The following is a 20,440-nucleotide window of genomic DNA, read 5'->3' on the forward strand; positions in this document are numbered from 1 at the left end:
ACCACAGGTCTGGTAATTCTGGACTAACAGCATCACAGGGATCTGAAATTCTTTTAGTTCAGGTCATAGGATCTGTGGGTGGCCAAGCTCTGCGGCCATAATACAATGTATAGGTAAGCCCTCGTGTGGAAGCGGCCTTATCCCAGGGTTTTACAGACATCTCTGCCCACTAGGTGGCCACAATATCCGGAGTTCTTACAGTTGGTGACCGCTGCAGTTGTAGAACTTGAAGTCTGTGCTCACAAACGTCTTGCCAGTCTCTTTGGAGATCAGCTGAAGCTCCAGCCCAAACCAGTCTGAAATGAAAAGCGACAGAAACTATTAAGGGAAGACAATCCACATATAGTAAAAAATTGATAAAAAGCACGTTTTTAGGTTGGTTCATTTTTATTGGCTTAAGGCCACTTTCACACGAGCGTTGCGACTTTCTGCCGGCGGAATATTGCATGAACCAGAAAAAGTCACGACCAAGTCCCGGCTAAATCCCACGTTTTCTCGCTGATTCACACGGCCTTCGGTTGGGAGAAATGCTCAGCATAGCTTGTATTATTTAAATAGAGCCAGCTGACATGGTTTAGCAGAGTTAGCTGCTGCTAAACTCCCTTCCCCATCCCTTTGCCGACAGCTCCCATAAAAGCATATGGGAGACACCAGTTGATCGCAACCGAAATATAGGGCAAGACAAATCTCTTCCAGCTGCACCAAAACATCAGCCAGAGTATTTGGCCGCTGGTGTCCTATCTTATTCCTATTGTACATTTTTACGCGGCTAATAACTGGCTATGTGAATGAATGCATTGGAATCCAATGCTTAACATGGTTGCAGTTTTTTTTTTATTGGGTCTAAATTAGCAATGTAAAAACGCTTATGTGAATAAAGCCTCAATGCGTGAAAAGAAGACTTTCAACTGTTTGTGAAATGTTAAGGCCCATTTACATGTAACGATTGCCGCTCAAAATTCGCTCGAACAAACGTGCGCGACAATAGTTTAGTCTAAACGCGAGCCATAAAGCACTTTATGTTTGTCGCCCAGTCATGGCTGGTTCATTCGCTGCACGTTAGAACGCGAAGCGCTGAGTGCGAAGTGAGTGATTCTCAGTGGTGATCTGCCTGCCTAAATATTTTACATGAGCGTGACAAACTAGCAGTCACGTCACACGCTCGTTCAAATGAGAATCGCCCCATGTAAAAGGGCCATAAGTCCCATCTTTATCTGTTATTGCCAATCTCTGGGTTTTTCAGGATCAAAAAAATGTTTGCAAAAGTGGAAAGATCATGAAGTCAGTAACAGAGGGTCTTCTGTAGTAGAGGGTCTACAGTAGGGAGAGCACGTGTTGTCCTTATATAAAGGCCAATATTCCAGTTGCCAGATTAGAATTGTACTCTGAATCCATTCTGGACCACTTTTTAGCAAGAGCTCTACAAGAATAAAGACGCCACTCACACATTAGCCAGCGCCGGCGAGCGCATACAGAGGCAGGCAGACTTATCCTAGGTCCAACACTACAGGAGCGGATGTAGAACGGGAGCACTTTGGGATTTCTGTAAGCACTGTGCCCATTTCCTAACATCAGGAAATAATCCTTTTATTTCCTTGTCCCCAAACAAGATAATCCCGGCCTCTTTCTAAGTAACAGGCTCCCCTCCGCACATAAGCTTCTAGGCAGAAAGAAACCTCTTCCAAGTTGCTGGATTTTTCTGTTATGTGATTTCTAAAAGTGTTGGAGACGTAAATCACCCTGTGGGTATTGTAGTATTGTATCCTGATGTGTGTGGCATGTTTTCCAAGAAGCTACTGTGAGAAAGATACAATAGAGGACTACTTATAGGAAATTACTGCCTCATTTACATAACAACAACTACTAAAGTGCTCATTTAAAGGGGTTTGATGTCGCAGACAATTAACTGGTCTGCAGCATTCCTGTTCCTACATGTTAACAAAGGTTCTGAAATGTTCATAATGGTAAGTGATTGGTGTGCCCGCTGCACAGTAACTGATCCTAGTGGAAATACGACAGTGGAAAAGGACATGACATCGTCCTGGCAATGTGCCGTGGAAAAACGTATTTGCCCCTTGAAGGGACAGAGGGGAACTCTGGGTGATGGAAAAAGGCTTCTCGTGAAATCCGTCTGGTACCCATCAGACAGAGGCCCCAATTGTAAGAAGGCCTCCCTACCCCCATTTACATTACTGGTCTCTTTGAGCCCCCACAGGCACTGGGGCCAACTGCTTACCTCTGTACCCCCATAGCTGCGCCCCTGCTCTCCGGCAGCCATTTTCAGTCTCAGAAACTAAACCATTATTATACAGCAGGATTCAAGAACAAGCTTGGGATTTCTGCCGTGGATTATACAGCAGATCCATGTGCGAAGATGCTGTTTGTGCGCGTCCGTACAGTTCCCTATAAACCAGAACTAAAAGGTGCCACTTCCAATCAGCATATTATATAGGGTTCCTACACATAGCTATGCACGATATTGTCCTGTGAAACTCGGGCTGATATCACGCTCGTGCGTTGCACTGGCGGATGCAAGGGATTTTTCTGCAAAAAACTCCTCTTGTCACTTCTGTGGAGTAGCGATCCTCCTGCGGGACTTTCAGCCGCATCAGAGAGCCGGGTAAGTGTTTCAATGGGAAACCTCGCAGCGCAGTGGCATGCACCTCGCACACCATAAGAGGTGTTTTCCGGTCCCATTGACAACAATTGGTGATGCGTTCCAAGGGAACGCCAAAGATAGGACATGCCGCAATTTTTTTTCCCGCACTGCTCAAAAGAATGGGGTTCATTTTTGTGCGTCTCACAATGCACAAATCTCGGCGATTTTCATGGCTGCAGCAGTAATAATAGATGTAACATCTTACCTTGATCGGCAGGTATAACAGGAACATCTTTTGCAGCAGGTGAAATGCAGACTATCCGATTGCCAGACACTTGTCCTTCTACCTGAGTAATGTTACCAATGGAGCAGATGACCCCAGCGGACAGATCGGGGACATCGCTAACTTCTAGAGTGAGCTGGAAGAGATAAGTACCATACAGTCATGGCTATACACCTAACCTAAGCACTGACACTATATGATATTAACACCAACGCTCTGTTCAGATTAGTACTTTTCAACAAAACTACCTGACTACCAACAACAGATTATTGCACCCCGTGATCAACAGGATCTGTCGGGATTCATTAGGATGCTTTGCAAACAGATCTGTCGTAGATGTCATGACTGCTTTGTGAACGAAAGCCATGACGCTAGTGTACACAGAAAATATGGAATGCGATAACTAGAATAGACTACAGAGGCTTGCGTAGGGTTCCTTCTTAAAACAGTGCCCCACCTGTCCACAGGCTGTGTGTGGAAGTGCAGCTCAGTCCCACCTGACTTCAATGCAACTGAGCTGCCATATAAGACACAGCTCAAGGCTGAAGTGTGATACTGTTTCTGCTACAAATCCCACATGTTTTGATTCATTCCGGACTCTCTCTAAATAATATCTGCAATGTCAAAAAACTATGAAAATCTCAAACTCTGCTAGAAAAAAAAAATCTCTCCCGTCTATAGACTGCAAATGTACTTTCCAGCCTAAATGAGACCCACACATGACAGAGGTGCCGACATGTCTATGATAGAAGATGACCCATCTGTCTCTTACCGGTAGGCTGTGCTCAGAGACAGGAAGGCTGTTGGGCTGCACCGTCACCTTAACGCATTGATCTATATTGCTTGCAAACCTGAATGGCTCCTCTGCACGGTCACACTTATCCTTTTGGGAACACCTAGGGGTAGTAAATGGGCATTATTTATTAGTACATATACAAGTACAAACCAAGTGTAATAATACATCCCTGGTATCATCCAGTTATTAATCCTCAGGACAGGCCTTCAGTAGGTCCACCACTTGGGACCCCTGCTGATCAACTGCTGAGCGGCTGCACTCGAGCATGGAGACTGTTTCTGCTGGATGCAGCTAGTTCTATTCCCACTGTTGTGACCTGGCTTATATTGAAATCAAAGTTCTCATTCTTTCCAATAGGAGCTTGGTCTGCAATACTAATCCGGGCCACAGCAGTGAAAACGGAGCCGTCTGCTTCCTGCAGAAATCAGATCTGTGTTTGAGTGCAAGGACTCAACACAGATGATCAGTGGGCTCCTGAGCGGTGGACCCTGTTGATCTGCTATTAATTGCCTATCCTGAGGATAGGACATTAATGGCTCATAATTGGACAGCCCCTTTAACATCACTTTAGTAAACCTAAAATCCTTTAGTTTTCTGTAATTTAATCCGAAAGCTGTTGTCACATGACCACAAGAACAAAAAAAGCCTAATTTCCCTCTTTCTGAACAGGGTTCCTTACTGTACTGCCAAAGTCAACATTCCTCAAACAGTGTGATTCAGCTTTGTTTCATCGACTGGTTTCGTTACTAATTATTCAAGTCAGCCAATATACATTACTCAACTATTGCCTTCTAAATATGTTATCATTAGCCACGTTATCGTGCTTCAGCACAGACAGCTAGGGTTCATACAGTGTAGTAGTTGCACGAGGCTGCAGAACGTTTTACATTTCGTTGGGGTCTGCGATACATACATTTAATAGAAATTCTGGAAAACATGTTGTACCTGGGCACAATTCATTTGCACGCTGCTAATATACTTCTAGTATGCAGGATTCTGCAGGAAAAATGAGTCGCTGACCCTGCATATCTGAAAATGTGATTTCGATGCCTTAGGCACCGTTCCATAAAGTCATTTGCAGATGAAGTCAGGGCTAGGATATGGAAATGGTTCTCCTTGTGGATGACAATACCAGCATGTGATGGGGTGTGCAGGCTATCGGCAGCAATGTTACAGTTTTATTTGCTATATACGAAGAGGGGAAGCTTGTGCTTGTGTGCCCCTAATGTTCTCCTGGAAGTCTCTGTAATATTGCGCTATTTATTGCAGGTATAAATGCTAAGTGGAGGTTGTTACTCTCACTCGATAAGAGCATTCTTCCCGGTTTTATCACCACCTTTCCTTGGTTTATAGCTTAAAGACAAAAATTTCCAGATCTCGAAGAGATGTGAAACCTCAGGTAATGCAATAGGCAGCTAGGAGGTGTTTTATGGACTCTACTTCAGTACCGGTTCTGACTGCTATGATACAACATAAGTCCAGCAATTATAGTGACCTGCATCTCCCAGGAGAAGACCAAACCCATAGCACTAAAGACCAGGTCAAGGGCTGCTAGCAATACCTAAGTCCTATCTGCCCAAAGATGTAAGTGGCCAAGTTGGGCTACTCTTTGTTTTCACGCACAGCTCAATATGTCCTCATACTGGTGTGTATTGTACGGCTTTATTGTTAATGTAATAAAGTACTGACCGAGTTAGGCTGCCTTCACATCCGCTTTGGAACCGCCGCTGCTGATCCGGCACAAAATACCGGAAGACATGCCGGGCAGTTGAGCGGCCAGGGGCGTAACTATAGGGGATGTGATTGCACCCGGGCCCAAGAGCCTCAGTGGGCCCATAAGGCCTCTCCTCTCCATATAGGGACCCCAGTACTACGAATAAAGCATTATAATTGGGGGCCCTGTTACAGATTTTGCATTGGGGCCCAGTAGCTTCAAGTTACTCCTCTGAAGAAACCCCATAGTGAATGGGGTCCATTTGGCGCTGTTCTGTTCCATTATAAGACGGATGTGTCCAGCCAGGAGATTCATCTTTCCTGCTCCCCGAACGGAACCCCCAATGCAGATGTGGAAGCAACCTAATTTCAGCCTTAAACCTGAACACGGATTTTGGCTCCCAAAGTCTATTTAATGGTCCTCATGTTACCTCCCAGGCTCGGCAGCCTGTGTGAAAGCAGCAAAAGTTGGGTTTATTCCTCCGTTACCAGCAACTTTCGCACCCTTTTTTAAAGTGCTATAGAATTGGGGCGGCGTACGTAGACTTTGTTACATCAAACTACTTGATCGATGTGCAAGGTTCTACGTAAGTAAGCGGCAGCCAATAACTACTCACATGTTATGCAGCACACACCATCCGCAATGTGGATCTCCAGAACTTAGGCACTCTCCACACGTTGAATATTGCTCACATGACTCTACGGGAATTCTTGACACCTGAAATGAAGAACAATGGTGAGAGCTCAGTGACACATCCAGTCCCCTTCTGCCACAATTCACTTTTTGGAAATGAAATGAAAATATGACATTGCATCAAATGCTTCTGGCACGTCTTCCCTAAGGAGGACCATCACAGCAAATAATATGTAGGTCTTTTATAGGAGATCCGAAAAATAGAAAGATCCTCGATATTATCCAAATAAATGCTCTGGTAATATTATTTAATCAGTTCTCCTTCCCAGGTGCAGAAGGGTTATATGAGAAGGCAACAAAGAGCCACCAGAATAACATTAGCATTTGTCAGCGATTCTACCAATGAACAAGTGATCCAAACTAACGTGTAAGCAGCGAGGCTCCCAGGGAATCAGTAGAGATGACAAGTCGCAGACCCCCCTGACCTGTGCCCTAGCTGTGCACCGTGTACTGAGCTTCCATGCTAAAGGCCCAGACTGGGCCAGTGACCAGCGCAGAAAAAATCCTTTCTTTTTAATGACTTTGGGGAGAGCAGAGCGGCTGTTGCCGCAGTAATTCAGTGTAATTAAACCTATCTATCACTCCAGCAGCTGGAACACAATTCCTGATGAACTTTGCAATGGGATTTCGCAGTCACTGACTCGCAGCCTCAAACGTCCTCAGAGGGAGATGGAAAAGAAAAAACCTCTCCTAAAATCACATTTTAATGTGGCCTCTGACGGCGCAGTTCCACTTTCCAGCCATTTTTCTTTTCTTTCCTTTAATACAGTTTCTAAATCTGATCACACACTGTGAAATTAATAGATATATAGAGATACATGTTATTTCCTCATACATATCCGCACATGGGCGCCCGCTGGTATTCTCTACCTCTTCATGCATATGTGCACACATAGCATGTTCTACAGAAACGCGTGTACGCACGGCATCATACGTGTGCTGAGAGCATGTAATGTGCGGAGAACCATCACAATAAAGTCAAATCCACTAGCGCTTATTTGCAATTTATGAAGTTGGAGTTCGCCTGTTCTCTGATGAATAATAACGTGCCGCCATCGTTGTGGTAACATAAAGCCCTTCCTAATTAAGTAAGATTATGTAAATAACATTAATATTACTCTGTCATTAATTCTTCTCCTACAGCTGACATTATGCAGAAGAAAAACGCGGTTAAAATCCTTGCAGATATTACAGCGGCTTCAGATGGACGGACTGGCGTGCGTTTTTACACGTGTATAATATACGCATGCGATACGCAGAGAATAGAGCCTAGCGACGTCATTGGATTCTTTCTGCACGCAAAAAAATAGGACCGGCTCTATTCTTATACGTATTTTCACACCAAGGGTTACGATAGATATCTATGTAAGGTGCGAAGATGCGCACAAAAAGGGGGTGCGTGAAGCACTGCGTAAAGTGGTGTGGAAAAGCGCATATTTGGACCTCATTAGGCCCGGTGTGTGCAAAAACGTACAGTACTATACACAGTCACGTGCGCAAATCAACCGCATTCACTGCGCAAATACATTGCACTGAGGTGACCGTATTTGTGCATATGCTCATCTGAAGCCGACCTCACTCTAAGGCCTCATTCACACAAGCGTTTTTATGCAGCTATGTAGCCATGATAAAACGTCAGCCAGAGATCGCAACCATGTAAAGCACTGGATTCCAATGCAGTCATTCACAGGGGCGGTTTTGCGGAACGTGAAAAAAAAAAAAATCGCACCGCCAAGACATCAAATCAATTTTTAATGCTGCGTCAGAAGATAGAACTGGGCCTATCTTTTGACAAAAAACGTTGGAGGCTCCCATGGAGCTGCAAAAGAAGAAAAGGTGGGGGGGGGTTTACCAGCGTCCGGTGCTTGGAAGCAAAGACGCTTGGCTCTATTTAAGAATTCAAAGTCATTCTGAGGATTTCTGCCGACTGACGGAATTCCGCAATGAAGCATATTTATCATGCAATATGCTCGTGTGAATGGACGAGAAAACTCTAATCTTGAGACTCGATCTCAGCTACTCCTCATCAACGCGATTTTCAACCACGATGCGGCCGACGTAAAAGTGCATCGCTCGTGTGAATGAGGCCTAATACAGAGAAGTAGCAGAGTTGAGTATGTCTTGGCTGTGACAGCTTAATTCAGATATTTCTTACAATGTATGCCGCGCTACGAGAAAACATGACAAATACAGCTCTGCTACATGTCAATGCCTTTGATAGGCTCCGGCTACCTATGTAGAATAGCTCTTCTTCAAGAGCAAACAAATACAAGCAGACACAAGGGATAGACTGACAGAGGGCAGAGGAGTAGACAAACACAGAAGAGAGACGTGATTCCCCGGCTTGTCACCGGCTCCCTTGTTTTAGACATTCAGGTGCTACAAGAATGCAGAGACTTTCTGGAGGTGACACGTAGGGGAGAGATAAAGGGACCAGGATTCTGCTTGATGTGAGAGAGAACGCCGGAGTCTCTGCCAGGCGCAGTAACCCGCCGCTGCCATCCTAATCTCCTTGTGTGCAATTTCATCTTAAAAGGAGCTGCTGATTGCTGAGCGGGGAATTGTGCAACTTATAATTTCAGCTCCTAATGCAGCCTGGAACGTAAGAGGTTAGCATCGCCCCGGGGACCGCACGGTATTACCGCACTAAGTGAAAGCGATGCTGAGCCCCAAAATGTTTGGAGAATTTCTACTTGTCATACAAGACTTCATATTAGAGTGATTTAATGTAGCGACAGGGTGCTGTAAGTGAAGGGGATTATGATGAAAGAGCCCGCTCCACCGGATATACACCCTCTTTCATGTCGGTAATAGAGCCGTGGCCCGGTTCATCCTCAACCTCAAGGTTCATGGAAAAAAAGCCAGGAGCGAGCGGGTGTCCATTGTCCAACCAAACATGGCAGACGTCAGGATGAGAACACAGCGGTGCTCTGCAACCATTACTTCTGCCACCGTGCTAGAAAGACCCAACAGAGACAGGAATTTTAGGAGGCAAAATTTATATATTTGTCATTTCATTTAAGATTTTCTTTGTTTCTATCTCTCTCACACATCCACAGCACTGTACAGAGATAATCACCCTTCACAGCAGTCCTTGTTCCCAATGGGGCTTTTAATGGACAGCCCCTAGATTTGCAATTTAACCACACAGTAGTTTTGGAGGAGCTCAGTTTGTTCTGCAGGAAAAGACCATCACAGTTTTGGGTGAATTGAGCAGAATTAAGATTCTTAGGTTAAAAATGACAGGAGACATAGGTTGGTATTTCTTACAGAACTGCAGCTACAGCCATTTGAATATACAGATGTTATTTTCCAGTGTGTAGGGCAGAGTAGAATAGGGGGGGGGGGGGGGGGGTTGAGCAGCAGCAGAGAAGCTCTGATATCCTCCTCTGTCTTTCTCCCTGTCTCAGGAGAAGGGATGACATTAAATTTTGTTCAGGTTATCATCCGCATCAATCAGAGCGTATATTTGCTCTCCAATTGTCACATATGGGTTTTTACCTTAATAAAAAGTGTAAAAAATCAGGGCTTGCTCATCTAATCACTTCTCTACATCAGTTAACCCTACAGATGGCACAGGCATTGCTGACTGTGGCATCTAAATGTTTTTACAGAAAAAAATGGAAAAAGTTTCCTTCCCCTTACCCAAGTTTAAGTAGTGAAAAAATACAAAGACCAAAAAACAATACACATAATTGGTATAGCCACATCTATAACAACTCATGCAATAAAATATTACATTATTTATCGAGCACGGCGAATTCAATTAAAAAGAAAACTGAAAAAGAAAATGTCAACATAGCGGTTTTCTGTTCATCTTGCTTCAGCAAAACCGGAATAAAGAATAATCAAAAAGTAAAATATACCTCAAATTGATACCAAGAAACTAAAGCTTTCCTACTAAAAATAAGCCCTTATACAGCTCAGTTGATGGAAAATTAAAAATGCTCTGGTCCAATTTTTTTTTTTTTTTACATAAAAAAAGACACAAGTGATTATATTGTGCAACTCTAAAATTAATTATGTCATTAAGGGGTTAAAAATGCAATTAAGGCAAATATGTTCTACACCAAATATATTTATAGGAGACAAAAATTCAAATCTGAAATGAAAAAGTGACATTTTCAGGAGGGTTTTTTCAAATTTAACGTGACTGTTGGGGGGTTAATCGATAAGCCATCAGTATGCGGTTTCTGAAGTGTGCTTAGGAAGTGGAGTACCAAAGAAGACCCAGACAAAAACAGAGAGAACATACAAACTCTACGGATGGACTCAAACCCAAAACTCAGATATTACATGGAAACAGAGCTAGCCATGAGGCAGTTATTACATAAGAGGATGTGCAGTCGTTGGCAGGTAGAGGGCACCACTGTACAGGTCATCTAAGCTACCCTCTGCATAAGGAACTTCAGAAGAGTAGCATAGAAGGTGTATGTACAGTAATACTGTGTAACAATCTAATGCCATTATCTTACAAGTGGGGTGATAATCCATATGGATAAGTAAAAGCCCAGGTAGCATGATGGCACATGATGGACCCCATTATAGCCAAAGAAGGTCGTCAGGTACCATTCAGCTCCAGTATGTACCGGATCCAGCGCTTCCGACGGCCATCGCCTTAGGAGAGGAGAATAAGGCTTATAAGCCACCAATTCATTGTGGTTCACGTCTATTTTTGCAGCGAGCCCACGGACTACCATAAAGTCAGCTTTACTAAATAAGCAGATCTTCGGCTGGCATTTGCATTGAGAGCCAATGTTAAATTCTGCTCTGAAATGTAAAATATTATGCAAATATTTATCCATCTTCCTAGCAGTGCACACAGATTTCCTTTTCATCGCATGACGCAGATCATAGAAAACAAGATTTAGTGGTGGTGTTCAGTGCTGGCATGTAATGATTAGCCTTCTTGCCCCACCGTCCCCTCCCTGAACGCCAGCCAATCCTCTTAGCAAATTAATTATAGCAAATAATTGTAACCTGGTGCTCAGCTCGCCCCCCGCGCCAAATATAGCACTTGGAATAATTTGGGAGTCTAAGCTGAAGTAATTAAGCATTCTGCAAACACCTACACAGTTGTGGAATGGTTATTAAGCCAGAGTCTTAAGCAACGACTCGCTGGGGACTCATTAATAACATACACAGAGATTTTAGTGACACTGTCATTTATCCTGGATAAATCCCACCAAGGGGACTCCACCTGTGCCCATTCTATGCCCGAGGCCAGGCAGCGCCTGCAGGACTTGGCCACTCTTGCCATGACTGGAACAGTTAAGGTGGATTGTTGCCTAGTTCTCAAGGATTTAACCCAAGCGAGCCGCAGTGCGGTGACTTTATTTTACACGTTTCGTGGATGAAGCAATTCTAACTTTGCTGCAATCCTTTGTTTTCTCAAATATAGTAACAGAACGGTCAGATTCCATTCAACGCACACGAGTAATCGCCGCTAATTGTGGCGCACAACAGTGGATGCGCCACTTCAGTGAAGGACAATACCTTCATTAGATGATCAGGTGAATTATTAATTACGACCTTAGTAGCCGGCTCACTAATACTGTTGGAGGCTCCTGCCTTCTGTGCTTGATGGCCATTTTACACGGGATGATTAGCGTTCAGGATCGTTAACGCTCCCGTGGGAATCTGTCCGATGGTCGTCCCATGTAAATGCCTGCAGCGACGAGAACTGTTCAGTCCATCAGTTTTTGCATACAGAAAAAGGAACGACGCGCCGTTCAGTGTAATCAGCAGTCGTGACTTCTGAAAGACTGTTTGCTTACAGTGAATGGAGGTCGCGGAGGCGGAGAATGCTCTACGGTCCGCTCCACCCCCATGCCGGCAGCGCTGTGGGCGATGCCAGCGATACTCACTCCTGTGTATCAGCATCACATCCGACCTCCAGTCTAGTCACCTTGTACAATGGAGTTAGCTTGGTTTTACCTGCAGCATTAGTGTTTTGCATGCTGTTTTTATTCATCTTTTTTTTTCATTTTTTAAATGCTGCATTCGGAGGTTTCTACAAGCCGCCTTCACACAGGCAGTAAACGCGGCGGAATTTTCATTTACGGAATCGCTGCAGGAATTCCGCAGTGAACTAACTGGCTAGAGAATGTCATCTAACAACTCTCCTTCACACAGATTTCTGCTACAGAAAAGCATACAATTTTGGAAACTCTGCAGTTTCGAAATCAGCAGCATGTCGGTTTATGTAGCGGAGACTGTGCGTATCTGCTGCAGGTTTTCTCCATAGATCAACGCGTAGCATAAAATCCGCACTAAAATCCGCCTATAGAGTAGTGTTGCCGGTTTTGTTGCCTTTGCTCTGTGAAACGCACTGTGTTTGTTGATGTCTGACAATAAAGCTTGCCCGTGTGACCTCAGTGCAGGACCGACCGCTACCACAAAAACCAACACATCCCGCAGCAGGCAATCCGCACGTAAAAATACAAGTGTATATACTAAATCTGCAATGAAAACACGGCAAATTCTGTAAGGCCTCATGTCCACGGGGAAAAGAAGAATTAAAATCCGCAGCGGATTTTAACTCTTCTCCCGCCCGCGGATCCACATCCCATAGGGATGCATTGACCACCCGTGGGTAGATAAATACCCGCGGATGGTCAATAAAAGTGAATAAAAAAATATGGAGCATGAAAAAAAATGGACATGCTCCATTTAGGTGAAGGTCTCCCGCGGGGACGGCTCCCGCAGGCTTCTATTGAAGCCTATGGAAGCCGCCCGGATCCGCGGGAGACCTAAAATAAGAATAAACTTACCCGCAGCGGACCGTGCAGATCTTCTCTTCTTCGCGGCCGGATCTTCATTCTTCGGCCCAGCGGATGTGCCCGGCGCATGCGTGCGGCACACTGCCGGCGTGCCGAGCACATCCACTGGCCGAAGAAAGACGATTCGGCCGCGAAGAAGAGAAGATCTGCACGGTCCGCTGCGGCCCTCATGTCCACGGGACAGGAGGGACCCACTACGGATTCTTCATGGAATTTTCCCCGTGGACATGAGGCCTAAAGCTTGTTAACTCTGCCCATCCGCAGGAAGGCAACATAAATTCCATGGCACAATTTGCCATTGCCTTCCCCAGTCATCTTTTACCCCCCAGCAAGCTGGGTACTCATTTTACCGACCTCGGAAGGATGAAAGGCAGAGTCAACCCTGAGACGGCTACTAGAACAAATCTGCAACCCTCAGGTCATGAGCGTGAGCTTAGGACTGGATTTCTGCTGTCTTAACACTTTACGCCACGCGAGGCCCTCGAAGGTAGGCCAAAGGCTATAGTAAAATGCTAAAAAGTGTACACACAGCGTTTTGTTTTTCTGCCATTTTTGGGGTCAGCGGCAGTGTTGTCACAAGCCACAATGCTCCGGGTATGGCTTCTCTATGGGTCTTAAAAACACAAAAAAAAAATCTGCATGATTAATGTTCCAAAATGGAAAACTGCCATGCATGAGAAAAATATGAAACCTGTTTCTTTTTAACCACTCCCCCCTTCCCCCCCACCCAAGCCTATCACTTATTCAAGTGATTCTCAGATGGTTTTTTTCATGACACATTTTCTTTATATCCTTGGTAAATTCTGCTCAATATGTCTTGCTTTGACTTATAGCGGCACAATGGCATTTAATGGAATATTAGTACTGCATATTATGCACGCTAAAACTGTGCGAGTAATACGCAGTGGACATGCGCTCGTATGAGTGATCTCTAAGGCATATGTTTCTTCTGCACACACACATCTACCCCGGTCAATGGGCAAAAGCCGGGGGCAGAACTTCGGACACAAAATTGGATCTGCGCAGAATTGCATTGGAAATTCTGTAGACTGATTTTGCCTATTGGCAGGGTGAATCTGTGGCAAAATATGCAGATTATCCGCAAGTTTCTGCCGCAGTATTAGATGCAGAATCCATGCGGAAAAATGTACATACAAATCTGCAGCATGAACATATGCCCTTACTGTTTGTGTATAATGATAGTACATAGCTATTTCCCTCCCTTACAGGCTGTGAGGAGGAGGAGAAACCACACACACCTCACAAGGCCCAGGGGGTGAATCTGGCCCTCCGCCCCATTTTATGTGGCCTACTGGCCAGGCTGCATTCTTCTCAACCATCTCGCAGGTCCAGTCTGGAGTTGGTAGTGCAGTCAGTCCGCTGACCTCTCATCTGCGGCTTCTGTGTGCACCAACCTGTATGCAGCACAGATGCCGAGGGGAGAGGTCAACAGTCACAAACTGCCCTGACGCCACCAGATTTGCAGGCTAGTTGAGTGAAATGCCTGTAGGGATGCTGCCCGGCCCAAGGAAATACTAGGGGGCGAGGGTCACTTATTACTTCAGGAGCCATTATGAGGGGCACTATTAATCCTGGGGGCAATATGTGGGTCAATAATACTACTGTGTCCACTATAGGGGACATTACTAGTTCTGCGGCTACTATGGGGGTTTTAGGGCTCATTCACAAGGGCATAAGAACATTTTGGTTGTGCAAAAACGCAGTGCATTTGCGTGACTGAAAATCACTTACACCTGCATTATACTTTTTGTATGCCCAAGTATACACAGTGTATGCAAATGAAAAAAAGGAACGCAGATGGGACAATTGGAATGGTGCACGAATATGCAGTGCGTATTATGGGTGCAAAAATTATGAACAAGTCCCTACTATTCAGTCTTAGAATCTGTCTTTTGAAGGCTGTCGTAAGGCTGATGGGGCCCTGGGGAAAATGAGTTTGACATCCCTGCTCTAAACTATTATAAAAGTTTTTTTATTTACAATTAAACTTTACTGTGATTGCTTAGGCCACACTGATGAGTCTGAGTCTGTCTCAAGGCAAAGCTCTGTGACTTCAGCTCTTTTGGAAGAGCTGGGTCACAGAGCTGCATGCAGGACAGCTGGAAGATGAGCTGCCTGACCTCTGAGATTGAGGAGGGGAGCAGACAGTGACTTCTCCATTGATGGCTGTAACGGCATCACATGCCTGGAGACCAAGCTGATTGGTCTTCAGGCAAAGCTCTGTGACCTGAGCGGTCATGAGACTTTCAGAACATGGAGCTCCTGCACAGTGGGGAGGGGTCTAGGGGAACTCTCTACAGATATATAACTGCCTGGACATTTATATTCTATGGGCTGTCCTGAAGTGGTTACATAAGCATTTTTCATTGTTGGGGCCATTTTTGTCCACGGCCTGTATCTGGTATTATAGTTCATTGCTAGGGTTGAATAATGTTAAGTTATGACACTACAATGACAAACAGTTTTTTTTTTACTGTAAGAGCAGTGAGACTATGCAGCTCTATGAATTCAATAAAAGAGTGTAAGAGGGGTCTGGATGCCTTCCTTGAGTGTTATATTACATGTTATATCACTAATTACTCAGAAGCGTTGGTGATCCGGGAATTATTCCGATTGCCAGATTAGAGTCAGGAAGTAATTTTTTACCCTCTAAATGGGAAAAATCTACTTCTACCCAATTGGGATTTTTTGCCTCCTTCTGGATCAACATTGGAAAGGAAATAGGATGAACTTGATGGACATGTCTCTTTTCATGGGCAATGTGTGGTATCGTAAAATAGTATGTTAGGCTGAAAAAATAATGGTGCTAGCAGATTTATTACTCTAATGCCCGACAACCCCTTTAAGATACCTGCTTGGTGTAACATCAAAAAGGAAGCAGCTGAAACCTCTAAATCATATACTGAGCGGCCCTCCTTCTTACCATTGTGAATTCTCCTTAGCCTTTTGTTTAGAACCTTGATGATGCCCATCATCCCATATAGCAGGAATTGTAACCGATAGACTGTGCTTCTATGTACACTTGAAACTCGGCCTTGTAGTTAGCAGCATGGGTGCAGTAATAGCGTTTTTTCCAAGCACCCTCAAGCAACGAAGTTTAAAGAAACAAAATGCCCTTGTGTGCTTTTTCTCCTGCTAATTAAGTTCTCATTAAAGAGGCACCCTCGCACGCTCTGATTGCTAAATTACGGACAAGAGGATATGTTTGGGTACATCAAGATCGGCTTTTTTCTTTTTATGGCAACAGGGCACTTGTCTCGGCGCACACAACGCTTGTTAATGACAGCACGGAAGGAGATCATAAAGTGTCTTCTCTGGAACGCCTGGATTTATGGCTCTATAGTATCGTGTTAATGCTTTTAATGTTCTGCAGTGATCACATTTAACAGTGAGTAAAGACAAAGCAGAATCTAAAGATCAACCTTCCTGCGGTTCATTCACAAACAACTACAGCAAGCGGGATGGAGCGTCTAAGCAATGCGTTCAACCGGTAGTCACTAATGACAATGATCCCCCCACTTTAGTCCAGTCTCACACGAAACGAGTCAGAGTGACCCTGCGCACCTTCTTTTCCTGTACTGTGGATGACCGTGGAAACTCGCTGTTGGTGATGTGCAGTATGTTTTTTTACGCGCCATCACTAGGTGATAACTCGGGTACCTGCAATGTCAATTATGGATGGGCTGCGGGTCAGATGGCCTCCATAAACTTCAATGGAAAAACATTGGGTTTATTTGTAGTCTGTTGCCATGGATACCTATAAATCTGCATAGAAGCTGTAAACACTGAATTATTTGCCAAATTGCTTCATTATTCATTTTTGATATATCCTTAGTAATAAGGAATTTCTTGTGAAGGTGGATGCAGCCTTTAATATTACAGGTAATCGAGTTGTCTAACCCGGTAGGAAGCAGGACAGGCAGTTGTTCTGGGTCTACAATAAAACTCCATTCTATGCAGATCCATACTTTGAAGACATGCTTTGTCTGGGCTTACTGCACAATGCTCGTGGCAGCCTGGGTTTGTTGTTATATAAGCACAGTACTGTAACTCAATTCAGACAAGCCATTTAATTATGTTTTCATCAGAGCATCATTATAATTTCAAACAGGCTGCACCAATTATGGTCAAATGACATAACCTTGGCAAAAATGAAAATAATGCACACCATATGAAATCGGTAAAACGCAATCACATTTTAATCACACAGTATATCAAAAGCGAGGGGCGATTGAGATGCCCATGGCAATGTCTGCAAGACTTCACGGAGAGAACCAGGTCAAGCAAAAGGTTCCATTGCAAGTCTGAATCAAAAATTAAATAAGCTGAATATAGAGAGGAAATGGTATTTAAAAAGTAATGGAAGTGCATGTCGGATGATGACTTGGACAAGTCGCGCTGAGGGGAATGCAATAAAATAGAACACAGCTTTCAAATGACCTATACCACAAGTGTGGAGATGCGGATGCTGCCATGTATATTCCTAGCCGGCTGCTGAGGACAGATGCATTTATAGCCCTATACCTACAGGCGTTTTGCCCTGGCAGACTAGAAAATGAAACATTTATTGTGAGGCTTATTATTCTGCCGCTGCTGGGGATGGACATGATTATTCTACAGCTACAATGAAGAGATATCTCATTCACAATGTGATTCGGTTGCCATTAGAATAAATCTGGTGCGCACACAGTAGTTTGTTATGAGATTGCGGAAGTCTCCATACATAGTCCTTCCTCGGCGACGGCAGGGCAATCCCCTGGGAAGGGCTCGCTGGTTACTGTGCCACTCAGCCTAACAATCACTCCCTTCTCTATGACACACAGAGCACAGTGTTAGCGCATTTAGGTTAATATCAGCCTCCTGGGGATTAGTGCCCGGAGAATTTTGGACACTGGTGTGTGCTGTAAAAGCAGGAACATCTGTTGCAGTTATGATCAGGTCTGGGAAAACCCTCCGACAGTTGACACTTTTGTCAATCACCAAAGCAAAGGGCAAAAGAAAACCACCATTGTAGTAGTTTATATACAAAACTTCTCCGTACGATTGCTGCTATTTGAAATGAAACACTTCATCATCTTCCCCTAATATCTCCTCTAGGTGATATACCACATATCTTGCCGAGGAGCACTGGTGGAATCTTCTGCGCCTCCTCCATCACTTGAGGTACAGTAGATCTCTAACTGAGCATCCATCCATGCTCATACACACAGAGCTCCCTCAAATTACAATGGCCTCCAGACTCAAGATTTTCATTATATCGCTGCACATTGCGAGCTCAGAGGTCCAGTGGGCGGAGCCAGTGATTATTAGCTATACGTGTATAACAATGATATCTGTCCATCACTGAAAGCTCCGCCCACTGGACTTTTCAGATCAGAATGCGCAGAGATATAAATGAATAAAATACAAGTTCTACTGAATATGGCTCTATAACATGATGCCTGCAGATTGGACTACAATGAACAAGCTGAGCGGTTCCCTATAATCTTTGTCCATATAAATTTTGAGATGATACTGATGTCTCAATTTAGTAGCGCTGTTGATTTTGTTTATCGCACCATCCTCAAGTTCAGAACAGCAGTGCAACGCAGAGGTAGGCATGTCCACAGGAACAGACCATGGCTATACAGTGAAACCTCTCTTCTTGTGCCCACACCGTTCCATTTTCTTGGTGGTATTAGGTGAACAAGTTAAGCGTCTTTTTCATTTCTATGAGGTTTATCACTCCCAGCAGGTAATGCTACATCCCCATAATGTGTTTTATCTTTCTCAGTGGGTATTCCAGGTTCACGAAGTTCATCTTTCACAGTGTGATCATAATGAGGTCCACCATTTGGATATACTACCAACTTACTTCCGAGCTCAGTAAGTGTTATATGCTCATAGCAAGGTTTATCAGTCACAGTGGGTACTATATGTTCAAGATATATTCTTCACAGTTGGACTTCTGTGATTTATAATGGATACTACATACCCTATGACCAAGCTTATCTATTGCTGCATTATTCACAAAAGGAAGGTCTTGAAAGAACCACAACAATAAAGAATTCTCTGATTTATGCTAATTGTATGTGTGTGTCCAAGACCTGTTAAAAAGTATTGGTGCTAAACAAATGCAAGAAGGTCCTTAGGTAAATGAACACACAAGCACTTGTCTGCATAGAAACCCTAAATCCCAACAGAACTGTCACTAATGGCAGAATGGTCTGGAAATAACGTGGAAGACATGTGGGCATCAAAGTAAACTTTCTTAAGTTTCTATCGTTGAACTGCCCAGGTGTGAAGAGGTTGCTACTGTTGATTTCGGAGGGAAGAAAACATTTTAGTAACTATATGTAAAAGAGGTATTCCTGGACTTTTTACATTTTTTGCTATAATAGATGATTGGCAAGGATCAGCCACTCGGGATTCCTGGGGCTGCTGTCATTGCAGTAAGCGTAGGAAGCAGAAAGTGCTGACCATAGCACAGCAGCCCGGGTTGGTATTGCAGGCACAGCTTCCGTTGAATTCAATGGCCCCAGGATTCCGATCGGCTGGGATCCGAGTGGAAGGTTCCCACTAATCATCTATTGATGAACTGTCGGTCATCAATAGAAAGAATAAACTCCCGAAATACCCCTTTAATAAAAAATTATTTACATATAAGTAAGTTAGTTAGAACAACCACAAGCCTGTTTGATGCCAAGGAGATATCTATGTACCTTCTGAATGGCCTAGGGAGCTATATTAGGGATTCTATTTAAAAATAAAATAGTAACGTCTAAAATATTTTCCTCTCTTTGCTAATTAATAAATCATCAAACAACAGTGTCCTGATTAAGTTAAACAAAAAAAAAAAAAAGAACTGCAGCACATAGTAAGGTTGTTCCAGAAGAATCTACATGTACTTGATACTTCCCCATACTGTGTTCTGTTCAGGTTGTAGCAATTAGTCCATAGCTGGCTGTTAGAACTGAAGGATGAAATACTAAGGCAAATTATCAGTCAATTATCAGAAATATTACAGCAATTATCAACTGAAGCCATCTACACCCTAAGTTCTCCACTTTATGTTATCTTGTACTGCTGTCAGTAATACATCACTTTCCTCATTGGAAAGGAGTGGGGAAAGAAATCATAGGATCGGCTACTGAGCAAGCCTTTTCGGACATTGAGCTACTCTCGATGACTGGGAACAAGGTAGTGATCATTAGTTGATAGTGAAGCATGCGTATATTCCAAACTAGGTTATAGATAAGACTCCAACTTTATGGACCATTCTAATAAATAAATGTGTTCACTCATTATTTAACCAGTCTCCCAGTATATATAAATCAGCTAGTATTACTTTAGTAATTATTTCATTTAATCTGAAAATTCCTAGAGTCCTTCTCTTCAGGTGCGCCATGTGATCTCATTGTGACCACCTGGGACATACTTGACTCTCCAGGAGTCGCAAAGCTCTTCACAGGTGGGACAGTAAGGCCTCATGTCCACGGGGAAAATCAGATCCGCTACGGATTCTCCATGTAGAATCCGTAGCGGGTCCCTCCTGCCCCGCGGACATGAGGGC

At 43.9% G+C, this 20,440-nt stretch overlaps 1 protein-coding gene across 5 annotated transcripts in view; it reads right to left on the minus strand.

The window, feature by feature from the left end:
• The window catches only part of PLXNA2 (plexin A2), a 322,079-nt gene that overhangs the window by 100,063 nt on the left and 201,576 nt on the right, over positions 1-20,440 (minus strand). For all 5 annotated transcript variants that reach the window (XM_066600225.1, XM_066600224.1, XM_066600226.1 and 2 more), the window contains exons 5-8: positions 6,009-6,109; positions 3,655-3,778; positions 2,865-3,018; positions 200-296 (exon numbers count right to left, since the gene is read on the minus strand). In XM_066600225.1, coding sequence (XP_066456322.1) covers positions 200-296; positions 2,865-3,018; positions 3,655-3,778; positions 6,009-6,109 — 476 coding nt within the window. The remainder of the gene's footprint in view (positions 1-199; positions 297-2,864; positions 3,019-3,654; positions 3,779-6,008; positions 6,110-20,440) is intronic.

This window comes from Eleutherodactylus coqui, chromosome 4 (assembly GCF_035609145.1).
Source record: "Eleutherodactylus coqui strain aEleCoq1 chromosome 4, aEleCoq1.hap1, whole genome shotgun sequence".
Taxonomy (NCBI): Eukaryota; Metazoa; Chordata; class Amphibia; order Anura; family Eleutherodactylidae; genus Eleutherodactylus; species Eleutherodactylus coqui.